The sequence below is a fragment of the Oncorhynchus kisutch genome, linkage group LG7 (assembly GCF_002021735.2).
Source record: "Oncorhynchus kisutch isolate 150728-3 linkage group LG7, Okis_V2, whole genome shotgun sequence".
Classification (NCBI taxonomy): Eukaryota; Metazoa; Chordata; class Actinopteri; order Salmoniformes; family Salmonidae; genus Oncorhynchus; species Oncorhynchus kisutch.
This window is the reverse complement of record NC_034180.2, coordinates 23,897,722-23,915,428: the sequence shown is the minus strand read 5'-3', so window position 1 is coordinate 23,915,428 and position 17,707 is coordinate 23,897,722. Positions and strand designations below refer to the sequence as shown.

Sequence of the window (17,707 nt, the reverse complement as noted above, 5' to 3'; positions counted from 1 at the left end):
ATACGTCATAGAAAATCGACATGCACTTGACCAATAACCTATTTTTTCTATGGCAATAACACAAGATGGCTCACTGTAACTACAATAAATTCTCACATTTATTCAAATTAACAACCTCTAACCTAAATAAACCAACAGTGTTACGGACAGGGAGAGACATTCAACATGCTCCACAACGCTGCAAATATTTCATACGTTTTCATAAGGTAATATTCTAGCTCTTGCTAAAATTGTTTACAACTAACTGGCGAACTAAACTCCACTCCATGGAGTGTTGTTTAGTTCGCTACAACTAACTAGCTAGGTAGCTTGCTACATTCTAGCTAAGTAAATGCTATCAAGTTCACTCTGATTCACCCTACATAGCTAGTTAGCTAATCATTGCAAGCCATTGAGGCCAATTATGTAGCATGTTTGTTTACGTATCTGTATAACTATAACTAATTATAACTAACAGCAACCCTATAAGATTTACATCATGTATATACAGTACCAGTCAAAAGTTTGGACACACCTACTCATTCAAGGGTTTTTCTTTATTTGTACTATTTTCTACATTGTAGAATAATAACGAAGACATATATATTATATTTGAGATTCTTCAGAGTAGCCACCCTTTGCCTTGATAACAGCTTTGCACAGGCTTGGCGTTCTCTCAGCCAGCAACATGAGGAATGCTTTTCCAACAGTCTTCAAGGAGTTCACACATATGCTGGGCACTTGTTGGCTGCTTTTCCTTCACTCTGCGGTCCAACTCATCCCAAACCAACTCAATTGGGTTGAGGTCGGGTGATTGTGGAGGCCAGATCACCTGATAGCCCTTACACAGCCAGGAGGTGTGTTTTGGATCATTGTCCTGTTGAAAAACAAATGATAGTCCCTCTAAGCGCAAACTATATGGGATGGCTTATCGCTGCAGAATGCTGTGGTAGCCATGCTGGTTAAGTGTGCCTTGAATTCTAAATAAATCACTGGCAGTGTCACCAGCAAACCACCATCACACCTCCTTCTCCATGGTTCACGGAGGGAACCACACATGACGAGATCATCCGTTTCACGAAGACGCGGCAGTTGGAACCAAAAATCTAAAATTTGGCTCATCAGACCAAAGGACAGATTTCCACCGTTCTAATGTCCATTGCTTGTGTTTCTTGGCCCAAGCAAGGCTCTTCTTATTATTGGTGTCCTTTAGTAGTGGTTGCTTTGCAGTGATTCGACCATGAAGGCCTGATTCACGCAGTCTCCTCTGAACAGTTGATGTTGAGATGTGTCTGTTACTTGATCTCTGTGAAGCATTTATTTGGGCTGCAATCTGAGGTGCAGTTAACTCTAATGAACTTATCCTTTGCAGCAGAGGTAACTCTGGGTCTTCCCTTCCTGTGGCGGTCCTCACGAGAGCCAGTTACATCATAGCGCTTGATGGTTTTTGTGACTGCACTTGAAGAAACATTAAAAGTTCTTGACATTTTCCCGGATTGACTGACCTTCATGTCTTAAAGTAATGATGGACTGTTGTTTCTCTTTGCTTATTTGAGCTGTTCTTGCCATAAAATGGACTTGGCTTTTACCAAATAGGGCTATCTTCTGTATACCACCCCTACCTTGTCACAACACAACTGATTGGCTCAAACGCATTAAGAAGGAAAGAAATGTACTTTTAACAAAGCACACCTGTTAATTGAAATGCATTCCAGGTGACTTATCCAGAACCAATTCCAGTCCCCAAATCCAGAACTAATTCAAGAAAAGCGTACAGTATTATATAGAGCCATTATTGCAGGGAACTCCGTTCCATCTAATATTGCTCAAATAAACAGCAAACCTGGTTTTAAAAAACAGATAAAGCAACAGCTCACAGCCTCTCCCTTATTTGACCTATTAGATAGTTTGTATGTACTGATTTGTAAGCTATGTGTGCCTTTAAAAACAAATGTATGTAGTTCTGTCCTTGAGCTGTTCTTGTCTGTATTACATCATTATGTTTCATGTTTTGTGTGGACCCCAGGAACAGTAGCTGCTGCTTTTGCAACAGCTAATGAGGATCCTAATAAAATACCAATACCTCATGAAACTGGTTGAGAGAATGCCAAGAGTGTGCAAAGCTGTCATCAAGGCAAAGGGTGGCTATTTGAAGAATCTCAAATATAAAATATATTTGTACATGTTTAACACTTTTTTGGTTACTACATTATTCTATATGTGTTATTTCATAGTTTTGCTGTCTTCGCTATTATTCTACAATGTAGAAAATAGTATAAATAAAGAAAACCCTTGAATGAGTAGGTGTGTCCAAATGTTTGACGGGTACTGTATATACAAGTTACATTCAAGTTTATCATGTGTTGTTGATAAACTCACTTGCTCATTCCATGATGAATTTACGCAACTCTAACACTCTGTACTCCCCAGACCTCAGGTCCTGAGAGGTCGTTGCAGGAGAGACAGAAGCAGCACATGGCTCGTGGCTTGCCCAAACAAAAGCCCATTGCTGGAGTGAAACAAGTTATTGTGGTGGCCTCAGGGAAGGGGGGTGTTGGGAAATCAACCACTGCAGGTAAGCAGGTTCTTATTGGGCTCTCTGTGCTGCTCATTCATGAAACATTTGCACAAATGTGTATAATTTGCATACATTTCAACAGACAGTGGTTTGGTCTGATCTTTTTATCTTTATGAAATATATATTTTTATACAGTGTAGTCATTTGCTAGCCTACAACCTTTTTCCTCCCCTCAACAGTGAATTTGGCCCTTGGACTCACAGCTAATGATCCAGTAAGGAAAGCACCATTATTAATTTGCACATTTTGTTATTACTGTTGCATACCAATTTTTGCCCAAAATGGGTATGCAGAACCATGACAATCTCTCTCTCTCACTACATTGTCCACTCAGTGTCTCTTCATGTCTCTTTTCTGCACACAGAGTAAAACTGTGGGGATCTTAGACGCTGATGTTTACGGTCCCTCAATTCCTAAGCTGATGAGCCTGAAGGGGAACCCAGAACTAACTGACAGTAGGAGACATCAATCTGCATGTAGTCTAGCCTGAGGAATAACAAGGATGTTTTAGATGTATCCATTCATTACAGAGATCAAACTGAAAAGACAACCTGTGTTTTCTTTGTGTTTTCAGACAACCTAATGAGACCACTTATGAATTTTGGGATTCCTTGGTGAGTAAATGTATCTCCAATTGCCAGTGACAGGGGAGGTAAGCAAACAAATAAACCATTGAGTCATTGACTGTCATGTCCATCTCTCATCCTTCTGTCCTCAGTATGTCCATGGGGTTTCTGGTAGAGGATGTTGCACCCATTGTCTGGAGGGGCCTGATGGTGATGTCAGCTATAGAGAAGCTACTTAGACAGGTGGGAGAGACTGATCGTTCATGTACACTGACCTCCAAAGGCAAAGTGCGGTAACTACGTATTTGGTCCAAAATCTTTGGTCTGTTGTAATGGGCTTGTGTATATATAAGTAGTAAGGCCCGAGGTGGTGTGGTATATGTCCAATATTCCACGGCTAAGGGCTGTTCTTAAGCACAGCGCAACGCAGAGTGCCTGGACACAGCCCTTAGCCGTGGTATATTGGCCATATACCACAAACTCCCTAGGTGTCTTATTGCTATTATAAACTGATTACAAACTTAATTAGAGCAGTAAAAATATATGTTTTGTCATACCTGTGGTATAAGGTCTGATATACCGCGTCTGTCAGCCAATCAGCATTCAGGGCTCGATCCACAAGTTTATTATCTCATTAACGTGTTTTTTTGTTTTCTGAGACAAGAACAAGCCAGTCGATCAGAATATATCATAAAGTACCAGAATTTAGACAGAAAGACGTTGAAGTGAGATTTTGCAGTAAACATTTGTTGTTAATGCACTTTACTTTTGTAGGGCAGTACAGTAATCCGTGTTAGTTTTTATACTATATACTACATGTAATTTTTTTGTTACCTATGCAGGTAGATTGGGGACTGCTGGACTACCTGGTTATTGACATGCCACCTGGGACTGGAGATGTTCAGTTATCAATCACTCAGAACGTCCCAATAGCAGGGGCAGTGATCGTGTCCACTCCTCAGGATATTGCCTTGCTGGATGCACGCAGAGGAGCAGAAATGTTCAGAAAGGTCAATGTACCGGTAAGAGCTTTGGATGCTAAATGCCCCTTTATTCTTACTTCAATTCTTTTCAAATGACCTTGGTAAGGACAAAATACACATTTGTGAGATGTTTATCTATGCACACTGAACAAAAAAATGAATGCAACATGCAACAATTTCAAAGATTTTACTGAGTTACAGTTCATATAAGGAAATCAGTCAATTGAAATAAATCCATTAGGCCCTAATCTATGGATTTCACATGACCTAGGAATACAGATTTCAGTCAAGCTTGAAATCTCCATTGCTAACTATAACATTTTCCACCAAGATAGAACTGCCAAAGGGGGCAGTGTTGCAATCTACTGCAAAGATATCCTGCAGAGATCTGTATTACTATCCAAGTCTGTACCCAAATAATTCGAGCTTCTACTTCTAAAAATGCACCTTTCCAGAAACAAGTCTCTCACTGTTGCCGCTTGCTATAGACCTCCCTCTGCCCCCAGCTGTGCCTTCGATACCATATGTGAATTGATTGCCCCCCATCTATCTTCTGAGCTCGTGCTACTAGGTGACTTAAACTGGGACATGCTGAACACCCCGGCCATCCTACAATCCAAGCTTGATGCCCTCAATCTCACACAAATTATCAATGAACCTACCAGGTACAACCCCAAATCCGTAAACACGGGCACCCTCATAGATGTCATCCTAACTAACTCGCCCTCCAAATACACCTCTGCTGTTTTCAATCAAGATCTCAGCAATCACTGCCTCATCATCAGTAGATGATGCCTGGCTATTCTTTTAAATGTGCCTTCTTCACCATCTTAAATAAGCATGCCCCATGATTTTTTTTTTAAAACTAGGAATAGATATAGTCCTTGGTTCACTCCAGACCTGTCTTTCCTGGACCAGCCCAAAAACATCCTGTGGCGTTCTGCATTAGCATCGAATAGCCCCCGTGATATGCAACTTTTCAGGGAAGTTAGGAACAAATATACACGGGCAGTTAGGAAAGCTAAGGCTAGCTTATTCAAACAGATATTTGCATCCTGTAGTACTAACTCAAAAAAGTTCTGGGACACTGTAAAGTCCATGGAGAAGAGCACCTCCTCCCAGCTGCCCACTGCTCTGAGGCTAGGAAACACTGTCACCACTGATAAATCCACTATAATTGAGAATTTCAATAAGCATTTCTCTACGGCTGGCCATGCTTTCCATCTGGCTACCCCTACCCCGGTCAACTGCCAGCACCCTCCACAGCAACCCGCTAAAGCCCCCACCATTTCTGCTTTACCCAATTCCAGATAGCTGATGTTCTGAAAGAGCTGCAAAATCTGGACCCCTACAAATCAGCCGGGCTAGACAATCTGGACCCTCTCTTTCTAAAATGATCTGCCGAAATTGTTGCAACCCCTATTACTAGCCTTTTCAACCTCTCTTTCGTATCGTCTGAGATTCCCAAAGATTGGAAAGCTGCCGCGGTCATCCCCCTCTTCAAAGGGGGTGACACTCTAGACCCAAACTGCTACAGACCTATATCTATCCTACCCTGTCTTTCTAAGGTCTTCGAAAGCCAAGTTAACAAACAGATTACTGACCATTTCGAATCCCACCATACCTTCTCCACTATGCAATCTGGTTTCAGAGCTGGTCATGGGTGCACCTCAGCCACGCTCAAGGTCCTAAACGACATCATAACCGCCATCGATAAAAGACATTAGTGTGCAGCCGTATTCATCGACCTGGCGAAGGCTTTTGACTCTGTCAATCACCACATTCTTATTGGCAGCCTCGACAGCCTTGGTTTCTCAAATGATTGCCTCACCTGGTTTACCAACTACTTCTCTGATAGAGTTCAGTGTGTCAAATCGGGGGCCTGTTGTCCGGACCTCTGGCAGTCTCTATGGGGCTGCCACAGGGTTCAATCCTCGGGCCGACTCTCTTCTCTGTATACAATGATGTTGCTCTTGCTGCTGGTGATTCTTTGGTACACCTCTACGCCGACGACACAATTCTGTATACTTCTGGACCCTCTTTGGACACTGTGTTAACTAACGTCTAGACGAGCTTCAATGCCATACAACTCTCCTTCCGTGGCCTCCAACTGCTCTTAAACTAAATGCATGCTATTCAACCGATCCCTGCCCTCTCCTGCTCGCCCGTCCAGCATCACTACTCTGGACGGCTCTGACTTAGAATACGTGGACAACTACAAATACATAGGTGTCTGGTTAGACTGTAAAATCTCCTTCCAGACTCAGCATCTCCAATCCAAAATTAAATCTAGAATTGGCTTCCTATATCGCAACAAACATCCTTCACTCATGCTGCCAAACATACCCTCGTAAAACTGACCATCCTACCGATCCTCGACTTCGGTGATGTCATCTATAAAATAGCCTCCAACACTCTATTCAACAAACTGGATGCAGTCTATCACAGTGCCATCCGTTTTGTCACCAAAGCCCCATACACTACCCACCATTGCGACCTGTACGCTCTCGTTGGTTGGCCCTCGCTTCATACTCGTCGCCAAACCCACTGGCTACCGGTTATCTACAAGTCTCTACTAGTTAAAGCCCCGTCTTATCTCCATGCTCATTGGTCACCATAGCTGCACCCACTCGTAGCAGGCGCTCCAGCAGGTATATCTCACTGGTCATCCCCAAAGCCAATTCCTCCTTTGGTCGTCTTTCCTTCCAGTTCTCTGCTGCCAATGACTGGAACGAACTACAATAATCTCTGAAGTTGGAGACTCATATCTCCCTCACTAGCTTTAAGCACCAGCTGTCAGAGCAGCTCACAGATCACTGCACCTGTACATAGCCCATATGTAAACAGCCCATCTGTCACGGTCGTCCTCCTCTTCATCTGAAGAGGAGAGGCGAGAAGGATCGGAGGACCAAAATGCGGCGTGATATGTGTTCATCGTGAATTTTAATAAAGAAAACACTGAACACTGAAACACTATACAAAAACAGTAAACAAAATAACAACCGTGAATCTAATGCGAGCTGCGCTGAAACAAGCCATCAACATAGACAATCACCCACAAACAAACAGTGCAACCCAGGCTACCTAAGTATGATTCTCAATCAGAGACAACTAATGACACCTGCCTCTGATTGAGAACCATACTAGGCCGAAACATAGAAATACCCAAATCATAGAAAAACAAACATAGACTGCCCACCCCAACTCACGCCCTGACCATACTAAATAATGACAAAACAAAGGAAATAAAGGTCAGAACGTGACACCATCTATCTACCTACCTCATCCCCATACAGTATTTATTTATTTATCTTGCTCCTTTGCACCCCAGTATCTCTACTTGCACATTCATCTTCTGCACATCTACCATTCCAGTGTTTCAATTGCTATATTGTAATTACTTCGCCACCACTGCCTATTTATTGCCTTAACTCCCTTATTTTACCTCGTTTACACTCACTGTACATAGACATTTTGTTTTCTTTTGTTCCACTGTATTATTGACCAAGTTTTGTTTATTCCATGTGTAACTCTGTGTTGTTGTATGTGTCTAATTGCTATGCTTTATCTTGGCCAGGTCGCAGTTGCAAATGAGAACTTGTTCTCAACTAGCCTACCTGATTAAATAAAGGTCAAATAAAATACATTAAAAAAAAATATATGCATCTGTTGGTAACAGATAACTTAAAAAATAGGTAGGGGCGTGGGTCAGAAAACCAGTCAGTATCTGGTGTGACCACCATTTGTCTCATGCAGCGTGATACATCTGCTTCACATAGAGTTGATCAGGCTGTGGACTGTGGAATGTTGTCCCACTCCTCTTCAATGGCTGTGTGAAGTGGCTGGATATTTGCGGGAACTGGAACACGCTGTCATATACGTCGATCCAGAACATCCCAAACATGCTCAATGGGTGACATGTCTGGTGACTATATAGGCCGGAAGAACTGGGACATTTTCAGCTTCCAGGAATTGTGATCAGATCTTTGCGACATGGGGCCATGCATTATCATTCTGAGGTGATTGCGGCAGGATCAATGGCACGACAGTGGGCCTCAGGATCTCGTCACGGTAAATCTCGTCACAAATTGCCATCGATTAAAATGCAATTGTGTTCGTTGTTCATAGCTTACGCATGCCAATACCATAACCCCACCTCCACCATGGAGCACTCACGGTGGCATCACCAAATGTTGACATCAGCAAACCGCTCGCCTACACAACCCCATACAGGCTGTCTGCCATCTGCCCGGTACAGTTGACACCAGGAGTAATCCGTGAAGAGCACACTTCTCCAGTGTACCAGTGGCCATTGGAGGTGAGCATTTGCCTACTGAAGTCGGTTACGACGCCGAGTTGCAGTCAGGTCAAGACCCTGGTGAGGAAAACGAGCACGCAGATGAGCTTCCCTGAGATGGTGTCACGCCCTGACCATAGAGAGCCCTCTGGGTTCTCTATGGTGTAATAGGTCAGAGCGTGACTAGGGGGGTTTTATAGTTATTATAGTTCTATGTTGGTGTGTGAGTATGGTTCCCAATTGGAGGCAGCTGATATATCGTTGCCTCTAATTGGGGATCATACTTAGTGTGTCCCTTTTCCCACCTGCGTTGTGGGATATTGATTTTATATAGTGCCTATGTGCGCTACGTATTTGCACGTTTGTTATTTCTTTGCTGTTTTTTGGAAGTTTCACTTTAATAAATATGTGGAACTCTACTCACGCTGTGCCTTGGTCCACTTATTTATCGTGACAGGTCGTGACAGATGGTTTCTGAAGGTTTTGCAGAAATTCTTCAGTTGTGCAAACCCACAGTTTCATCAGCTGTCCGGGTGGCTCGTCTCAGATCATCCCACAGGAGAAGAAGCCAGATGTTGAGTACCTGGGCTGGCATGGTTACACATGTTCTGCAGTTTTGAGGCCCGGTTGGATCTACTGCTAAATTCTCTAAAATGACATTCGAGGTGGCTTATGGTAGATAAATGAACATGAAAATATCTGGCAACAGCTCTGGTGGATATTCCTGCAGCCAGCCTGTCAATTGCATGCTCCCTCAACTTGAGACATCGGTGGCGTTGTGTGACAAAACTGCACATTTTAGAGTGGCCTTTTAGTGTCCCCAGCACAAGGTGCACCTGTGTAATGATCATGCTGTTTCGTCTGCTTCTTGTCAGGTGGATATATTATCCTGGCCAAGGAGAAATGCTCACTAACAGGGAGAAATACACTTTTTGTGCATATGGAAAATGTCTGGGATCTTTTATTTCAGCTCATGAAACGTAGGACCAACACTACATGTTGCGTTTAAATTTTTGTTCAGTGTATATTTATATATATGTCACATCTCATAGGTCCTGGGCATAGTCCAGAATATGAGCGTGTTTCAGTGCCCCAAGTGTAACCACCAGACCCACATCTTTGGGGCAGATGGAGCAAGGGCCCTTGCTGATACTCTGGGAGTACAAGTATTGGGTAAGATCCATTTCAAACATAAATCATTACAGATTTCATTATTTCTCTCAATCTCAGATCTAATAGAATGATAGTATAGTGTAGAGACTGATGTCTCTCCCTCCTCTGTCTAGGAGACATTCCTCTACACCTGAGCATCAGAGAGATGTCAGACAGAGGCCAGCCTGTAGTGGTGTCCTCACCTGACAGCCCTGAGGTTTGTATGCTGCTTGGATGACAATAGATAGTCAAGATAAGCATTGGCAATGTTGGAAAACAAACAGTGTATTCTTCACCATAACATTGTATACATTTTACACTTTTGAGAGTTTGCCATGTTAGTTTTCTACCTGGGTTTGTTTAATATGTCTGCCTATGCCCATTGTTTTAGGCTGAGGCCTACAGAAAGGTGGCGACTGCCGTGGTCCAGCGTCTAGAAGAACTCTCTGGTTGAGTTATTGCCCTCTACTGTGTAGGATAACTGGACAACTCGTCATCTACAGGAGATTCAGTGCATTCGGAAAGTATTCAGACCCCTTGACTTTTTCCACATTTTGTTATTCTAAAATGGATTAAATAGTTTTTTTTCCCCCTCATCAATTTACACACAATACCCATAATGACAAAGCAAAACAGGTTTTTCATTTTTTTTTTGCAAATGTATATATATATATTTTTTAAACGATATAACATTTACATAAGTATTCAGACCCTACTCAATACTTTGTTACAGCCTCAAGTCTTTTTCGATCGATTACAGCCTTGAGTCTTCTTGGGTATGACGCTACAAGCTTGCCACACCTGTATTTGGGGAGTTTCTCCTATTCTTCTCTGCAGATCCCCTCAAGCTCTGTCAGGTTGGATGGGGAGCGTCACTGCACTGCTATTTTCAGGTCTCTCCAAAGATGTTCAAGTCCGGGCTCTAGCTGGGCCACTCAAGGACATTGAGAAACTTGTCCCGAAGCCACTCGTGTGTTGTATTGGCTGTGCGCTTAGGGTCATTGTCCTGTTGGAAGATGAACCTTCGACCCAGTCTGAGGTCCTGAGCGCTCTGGAGCGGGTTTTCATCAAGGATCTCGCTGTACTTCGTTCATCTTTCTCTCGATCCTGAGTAGTCTCCCAGACCCTGCCACTGAAAAACATACCCACAGCATGATGCTTCATCGTAGGGATGGTGCCAGGTTTCCTCCAGACGTGACGCTTGGCATTCAGGCCAAAGAGTTCAATCTTGGTTTCATCAGACCAGAGAATCTTGTTTGTCATGGTCTGAGAGTCCTTGACGTGCCTTTTGGCAAACTCTAAGCGGGCTCTCATGTGCCTTTTACTAAGGAGTGGCTTCCGTCTGGCCATTCTACCATAAAGGCCTGATTGGTAGAGTGCTGCAGAGATGGTTGTCCTGGAAGGTTCTCCCATCTCCACTGAGGAACTCCCGAGCTCTGTCAGAGTGACCATCAGGTTCTCTGTCACTTCCCTGACCCAAGGCCCTTCTCCCCCAATTGCTCAGTTTGACCGGGTGGCCAGCTCTAGGAAGAATCTTGTTGGTTCCAAACTTCTTCCATTTAAGAATGATGGAGTGCACTGTTCTTGGGGACTTTCAATGTTGCAGACATTTTTTTGGTACCCTTCCACAGATCTGTGCGTCGACACAATCCTGTCTCGGAGCTCTACGGACAATTCCTTCAACTTAATGGCTTGGTTTTGGCTCTGACATGCACTGTCAACTGTGGGACAGGTGTGTGCCTTTCCAAATCATGTTGAATCAATTGAATTTACCACAGGTGGACTCCAATCAAGTTGTAGAATCATCTCAAAAATGATCAATGGAAACAGGATGGACCTGTGCTACATTTTGAGTCTCATAGCAAAGGGCCTAAATAGTTATGGAAATAAGGTATCTGTTTTTAATTTAACAAATTTGCAAAAATGTCTAAAAACCTGTTTTCGCTTTGTCGTTATGGGGTATTGTGTGTAGGTTGATGAGGGGAAAGAATATTTAATCCATTGTAGAATAAGACTGTAACGTAACAAAATGTGGAAGAAGTGAAGGGGTCTGAATACTTTCCGAGTGCACTGTAGACCAGAAGAACCCTGCACTCCTCCATATCCCTAGCTGTGGAGTACGCACAAATCCTTGGGGTCTGAGCTGATTACATATCTGTTACATAGTATGTATATCTAGACCGTGGTAGCATAATGTTCCGTTTCAATAGCAACCTGTCTCTTCAAACCAATGTGTATTCAATATATAGATCCAGTATTCATTGTTCAGTCTGATATTCAAATACAACACGTTTAATTCAAGCCTTGAGAACAAAATGTGCAGTCGACAGTAAACTACATGAAAGTAATTTATACCCTAAAAGCGTAGAGCAAAAATAAAGGAATGGTTCTATGTTGTTGTTTTTTCTTTCTGACTTGATGCTTGATGCCTCTTTCTGATGCCTGGTGAGTTGTTCTTTTGTAAATGTTGATGCCTGGTGAGTTGTTCTTTTGTAAATGTTGATGCCTGGTGAGTTGTTCTTTTGTAGATGTTGATGCCTGGTGAGTTGTTCTTTTGTAAATGTTGTTTACAATATCCATCTTCACGAAATGCAACTAATGTTCGCAATGTCAGAGATGAAAATAAAGAACGTACAACCTAGAACATTGGTTGCATTTCGTGAAGATGGAAGATTGTGTAAATATTGTAAACAACATTTACAAAATAATAACTTGTTTGACTTGAAGCCAGTAAGGGTTGCAGTTACTCTCTATTAACACCTGGTGGCACTGCATATCAAATCAAACATCCCACTTCCCAGGCCACCAGTCATATTTATTTCCTCATCCTGAGTTGGATGAGCTCTCTGGGACTTGTGCAAACAGGACCACTTCCTGCATATTTCTGTTGCTCCCTAGACTCCACTAACTACAGCAGCTGTTTCGCTTCCAACCGAACCAACCGCCATTAAAGCCAAGCCAGACGGCTCGGTGTCTTATCGGGTCAATGAGTGTTGAATGTTTACTACTGTTCTGTTTTTCTGTAGCTATGGTTAGTCATTTGCGTGCTGCTCTATATTGGAGGAACATAATATGAAGTCCTACCAAAGCCCTCCGGACCAGTTCCTATTTCAGCAGCTCTGTCTGGTCTGAGCCCTGTCTTGTCCTGGAGACACTGTCTGGGGTAAAGACAGTGTGCCACTTACGAAAAAAGAGTGCAGTATAACCACAGTATGCGGCAACTTCTGCGTCCAAAATACCACAGTCGACCGCAGTTGAAAGTGCAGCTTCAAAATTGCAATCATTTTTTGTAAGGGGGGGGTGTTGATGTGTCAGATGGTCCCCATTAAAGAGGAAGTCCCGCTGGCAGAGCTGTCTATTTGTGGTTCTGTTTAAATAACTGAAGTATTGTGGTGTATTCATTTGCCTTCTAGTCGTGTTTTCTGTTCTGTACACTTATTGTGTCCATCGTAAATACACAAGTTCCTTTAAAAACTAAAATCTGCATCCCGTAAATCTCGATATATTCCCGAAAGGGGAACAGTGTAACACGAAGAAGGAGAAGTGAGACTTCGAGATGAAAGATGGCGGTAGCTAATGAGGTGAAATTAGGTAGCTACTGCAGGACTGACGTGCTACCTCAAGGCTACACAGACACACTCCCAACATTCACACTACAGGGTTGCTCTGTTTCGGAAAAGGCCAGCGCTATGGAGGAAAAAGCTAACGGGTCCAAAGTGATGACTCCTGTGTACAGTAATTACTGCTGTGGTGTGGCTTTTAAACACAGGACAGGCAGGGGGCTTTACAGATAACAGGGATGTGTGGAGGATGGCCTCGTTTGCCAAGTTCTTACTCTAGTTCTTAGAGAGAGAGAGAGAGGGTGTGTGTTTGAGTGTGTGTCAGAACCAGAGAGAGAAGGGAAGAGAAAGCAAGAGTGGGAGAAATCCTTTCATGTGAGTCAGTACTGAGTGACTCCTTAGTGACTGGCATTCTTCCCTATGAGCAGCTGCCAGTGGCTCTTGCCCAGGCATGTGGTGTTTTTCTAGGCAGAGGGACACTAGTATTCCCATATAAACACAACAGCATGGCTACACATAGGTCAGCTGATTTACAGTATCTCCCTCTCTCCAGGTGGGCGATTTCTCTGTCTCAGTCAGTGTCCCAAATGGCACCCTATTCTCTTTTTAGTGCACGGCCTTTGACCAGGGCCTTTACTGCAATAAACGGACCATGATACAAAGGCCCATAAAGTCACTGACTAAGATATCCGTAGTTACAGAATTAACTACTTCCTGAAGCTCTGTAAAAAATCAGGGGGAAACAGAGAGAGGGGGTGTCTGGTATCAGTGATACCTGAGCCCTATGGAAGTATATTGATTGTGAATTAATGTTAGTAACACAGATGCTCAATTGTAACCTTATAACATGGAAGGAAAATTAAATGAATATGTGTGTCTAAAGAGTTTGAACATTTCATAACTTTATCATTTGCTATGCACTCCATTAATGTGCTCAAATATTGAAGCTTTCCTCATGCTGTACATAAGGACAGGATCCATTTATTGCTCTAAATCATCCTACGTGAGAACACCCACATCTATTATATACGAGAGACATATTTTATTGATTGAGATTATGCTAAGTAGTATGTTTTTTCTTTTTTGAGAGCTAAACTTTAGTGTTGAAAATCTCTGATTGAAAAGCTGGTTATTTTGTATTTTCCATTCAGTAAACCCATGAATTCAGTTGGGACTCCTTCCAACGGTTCCCTTTGCTTCTGTCAGTAACTAAATGAAATATAACTCTATTGTTTTGAACGCCACATCCTGCATTCCAAAATGAGAAATGAATGGATTTTCAGAGAACAAAAAAATATCTGTGATTTTCTGCAACTGAAGGCTTTCAGTTTCACTTTCTAAAATCAGCCATTAAACCTGCCATTTAAAATACATAGCGCTGATACTGCTGTATGCTGTGACCTGCATGCTATGACCTTGTTGTTATCAGACAGATTCATATCATGAAATAACAACAACAATCTCCAGTCCTCATCGCCCCAGATAGATAAGGCAGCTACTAGCTAGCACCGGCACGACCATATGTAGCCGTAGGGTAGGATGGAGTTGGTGTTAATGGTGGGGGTGGATGAAGTCTCTCACACTCCAGCTCTAGGTGGTCTCCCCCCTATCCCACCTATCCATGGCCCCATCTCCCTTGACCTTGGGATCCCTGACCTGCCTGGCTGGCCCTAGCGTTGCTCCGTTGCCATGCCAATGCAGCTGTGGCGGGGCTCTGGGTAAACAGCAGCAGCTGGTTCCAATTGTGCTGCGTCACTGGGAGGGCATGCATAGGCTCAGAATGGGAGTGAAGGGGTGGGGGAGGTAGGGGTGAGGGTGGAGGGCGGTGGGGGGTGACTGCAGCAGCACCCCCACACACTCCAGTCATCTGTCTTGCAGTTCTGTTTTTCTGCATGCTGCTGCTGAGAGCTCTAGAACCAACGCGGAGTGTGATGGAGCATTGCAGTGTCAACACTGCGAACAGAGCTGAATAACGACTTGCTTTTAGTGCTAGGATATCTGTGCACAACAGGGGAAAATATCCATGTAAATCAGATGATATCCTAGGCCTAGGAGGAAAGAACAGTGCCACTGACACATTGAAAATGCAAATAAATGAACCAGGAGGAACTATAGGACTGCTTGCTTTGGTAGCAGGATACACGATCTTTGCTCTCCTTTGAGTGAGATTGGTTTCAGCCATTATAATTTGGAGTTCTTTATTTCAGTGTCAAGCCGTGTTTGAAGCTTATTAGTGCTCACCTGTCCATCTGCAGCTGCAGAGTAAACAAAGGACCAAAGAGCCCAGTGGGCCACAGGCTTGGACGCAGGGGGACTCTCAAACACAATTGGCTGGAGACTGTAGATCTGAGGAGATTTAGAGTGAGATTTGGGGGTTGGGTAGGTGAATAATTCATGATTGTGGAGAAGAGAAGGGAACATTTTAGATGAAGCAGGGGTACTGTGCCCATAGACAGTAGGAGACAAACAGAAGAAAGCTTCGGTTTCGGCCTGCCCATGGGCTTTTGATGCATGGGCGGGCATGGCCATAGAAATGGAATTCAGCCTGATTGAGACTTGGGCTGGGCACTTCAATCTATTTATCTCCCTCTCTGTGTCTGCTGCTGAAGGATGTGTGTGTCTGAGGCATGGGCCAGTGGTTGGGATGGAGAGAATGGAGGGGCTCACTGACGTTGCATCACCTCAGGGTTAAATTCAAAATCAAACTTAGGTGGCTATAGTAATAGGTAGCAACTCTCAGCTCTCGAGGACATCCACATCTGTACCAGGACTTGCTGCGACCTGATAAAATAAAAATCCAAAACACCTTTATTTTGCCCAAAACTTAGAGTTGACTATACACTGTACAGTATGTCTATTCAAGGATATTTTTATTTGAGTGTTTGTTTGACAATCATTCAAGTCCATAGAAAGAGACATAAAGCACACACTTGTCGTAAATTAAATCTCTATCTTCAAGTGAATCATTTACCCACACAGTCACTGTCACTTGTTTATTCAGTGAGAGAAATCAGCGGGTACTCCTCTGGAAAATAAACTGTGTTATAGTCACTGTTCTGTCACAGCATTGCATTGCTGAATTCTCCCAGTCTGAATGAGGAGGACTGTTTGGCTGGCAGGGCTTTGAAAGGCTCAAACAGATCAAGGTCTGCTGATAGACGATATTGACTCAATAGATTAAATTATTTCATGAAGGATTTCATAAAGAATATGGTCTGGATTTACTTAACTGTTTCACTAGTGATAGTAAGCAGGCAGTCCATACAGTATGATGTGTTTGGGGATGTTTTATGCCCTATTCTTGAGACAGATGACTGGACATTATGATTATTAAGACAAATATGATGCTGGTGGTTATTCTCGTGGCCCCTTCAGCTAAAAAACTACTGTACTGTGTGTACTTTACTGGATGTCCCAAGAGAGGAAAACAGTAATAGATGAATCACTTCCATTTCCCCATCTCTCCCATAAAGATATAGCCTTTTGACTATTTTGAAACTTACGGAGATTATGCTTATACACTCTTAGGAAAAAAAAGGTGCTCTCTAGAATCTTAAAGGGTTCTTTGGCTGTCCCCATAGGAAAACCCACTGAATAACCCTTTTAGGTTCCAGGAAGCAAAAAGGGTTTTCCTGTAGGTACAGCAGAAGAACCCTATTTGGAACCTTGCGTCGTTGTGTACCACAACCCTTAGCCGTGGTATATTGGACATATACCACACACCATGGGGACCTATTGCTTAAGTGAAGTCTCGCCTGACCTGCGATACAGAGAGCATGAAGACGCCTTTGTCGTGAATTGAACACCAACCCTCACCAACACAGACAAACTTGAAGCTGGTAGAAGCCTCAGCGCTTAGTTCTTCTTCCTCCTTGCCATATAATTAAGCCAACTTAACGTCAAAGGGTTGTTGTGAGTTGTTTTCATTGAGGTACTTTGCATTTTCCTTACTATTTTGTCATCTGTTTCAAACATACAAAGCAGCAATCAATCCATATTGCAGGAGCAAGTTCACAAGATTATATAAAGTTTACATTTTATGATGCAGACTAAGACCTGTTACTGAAAATGACAGAACCATTTGGATGTTGTGAGTTTCCTCCACAGGGCGATGAGTCAGCACAGCAGACCTGTTGTTGGAATGGGAGATACCGTTGGTAGTAGCACTGCTGGTGACTAACCATGGCTGTGTTCCAATTGACACCCTATCCCTTATACACCGAGTATACCAAACATTAGGAACACCTTTCTAATATTGAGTTACACCCCCCCCTCCCCTGCCCTCAGAACAGACTCAATTCGTCGGCGCTCCACAATTTGAAGGCGTTCCACAGGGATGCTGGCCCTTTTAGGTGGTGGATCATTCTTGATACACATGGGAAACTGTTGAGCAGGGAAAACCCAGAAGCGTTGCAGTTCTTGACACAAACCTACCTACTACCATACCTTGTTCAAAGGCACTTAAGTCTTTTGTCTTGACCATTCACCCTCAGAATGGCACACATATACAATCCATGTCTCAATTGTTTCAAGGCTTAAAAAACTTTTTTTAACCTATCTCCTCCCCTTCAGCTACACTGATTGAAGTGGAT

The 17,707-nt window shown here is 43.1% G+C and overlaps 1 protein-coding gene across 1 annotated transcript; it reads left to right on the top strand.

Moving 5' to 3' along the window:
• The first annotated feature begins 17 nt into the window (after window positions 1-17).
• Window positions 18-10,074, top strand: nubpl (nucleotide binding protein-like). Its single transcript, XM_020487754.2, has 10 exons — window positions 18-206; window positions 2,410-2,554; window positions 2,737-2,771; window positions 2,922-3,012; window positions 3,132-3,171; window positions 3,276-3,366; window positions 3,966-4,145; window positions 9,456-9,576; window positions 9,690-9,772; window positions 9,947-10,074. Exons 1-10 carry the CDS (start codon window positions 66-68, stop codon window positions 10,007-10,009), a joined length of 990 nt encoding a protein of 329 aa, XP_020343343.1. The 5' UTR covers window positions 18-65; the 3' UTR covers window positions 10,010-10,074.
• Window positions 10,075-17,707: the final 7,633 nt, after the last annotated feature.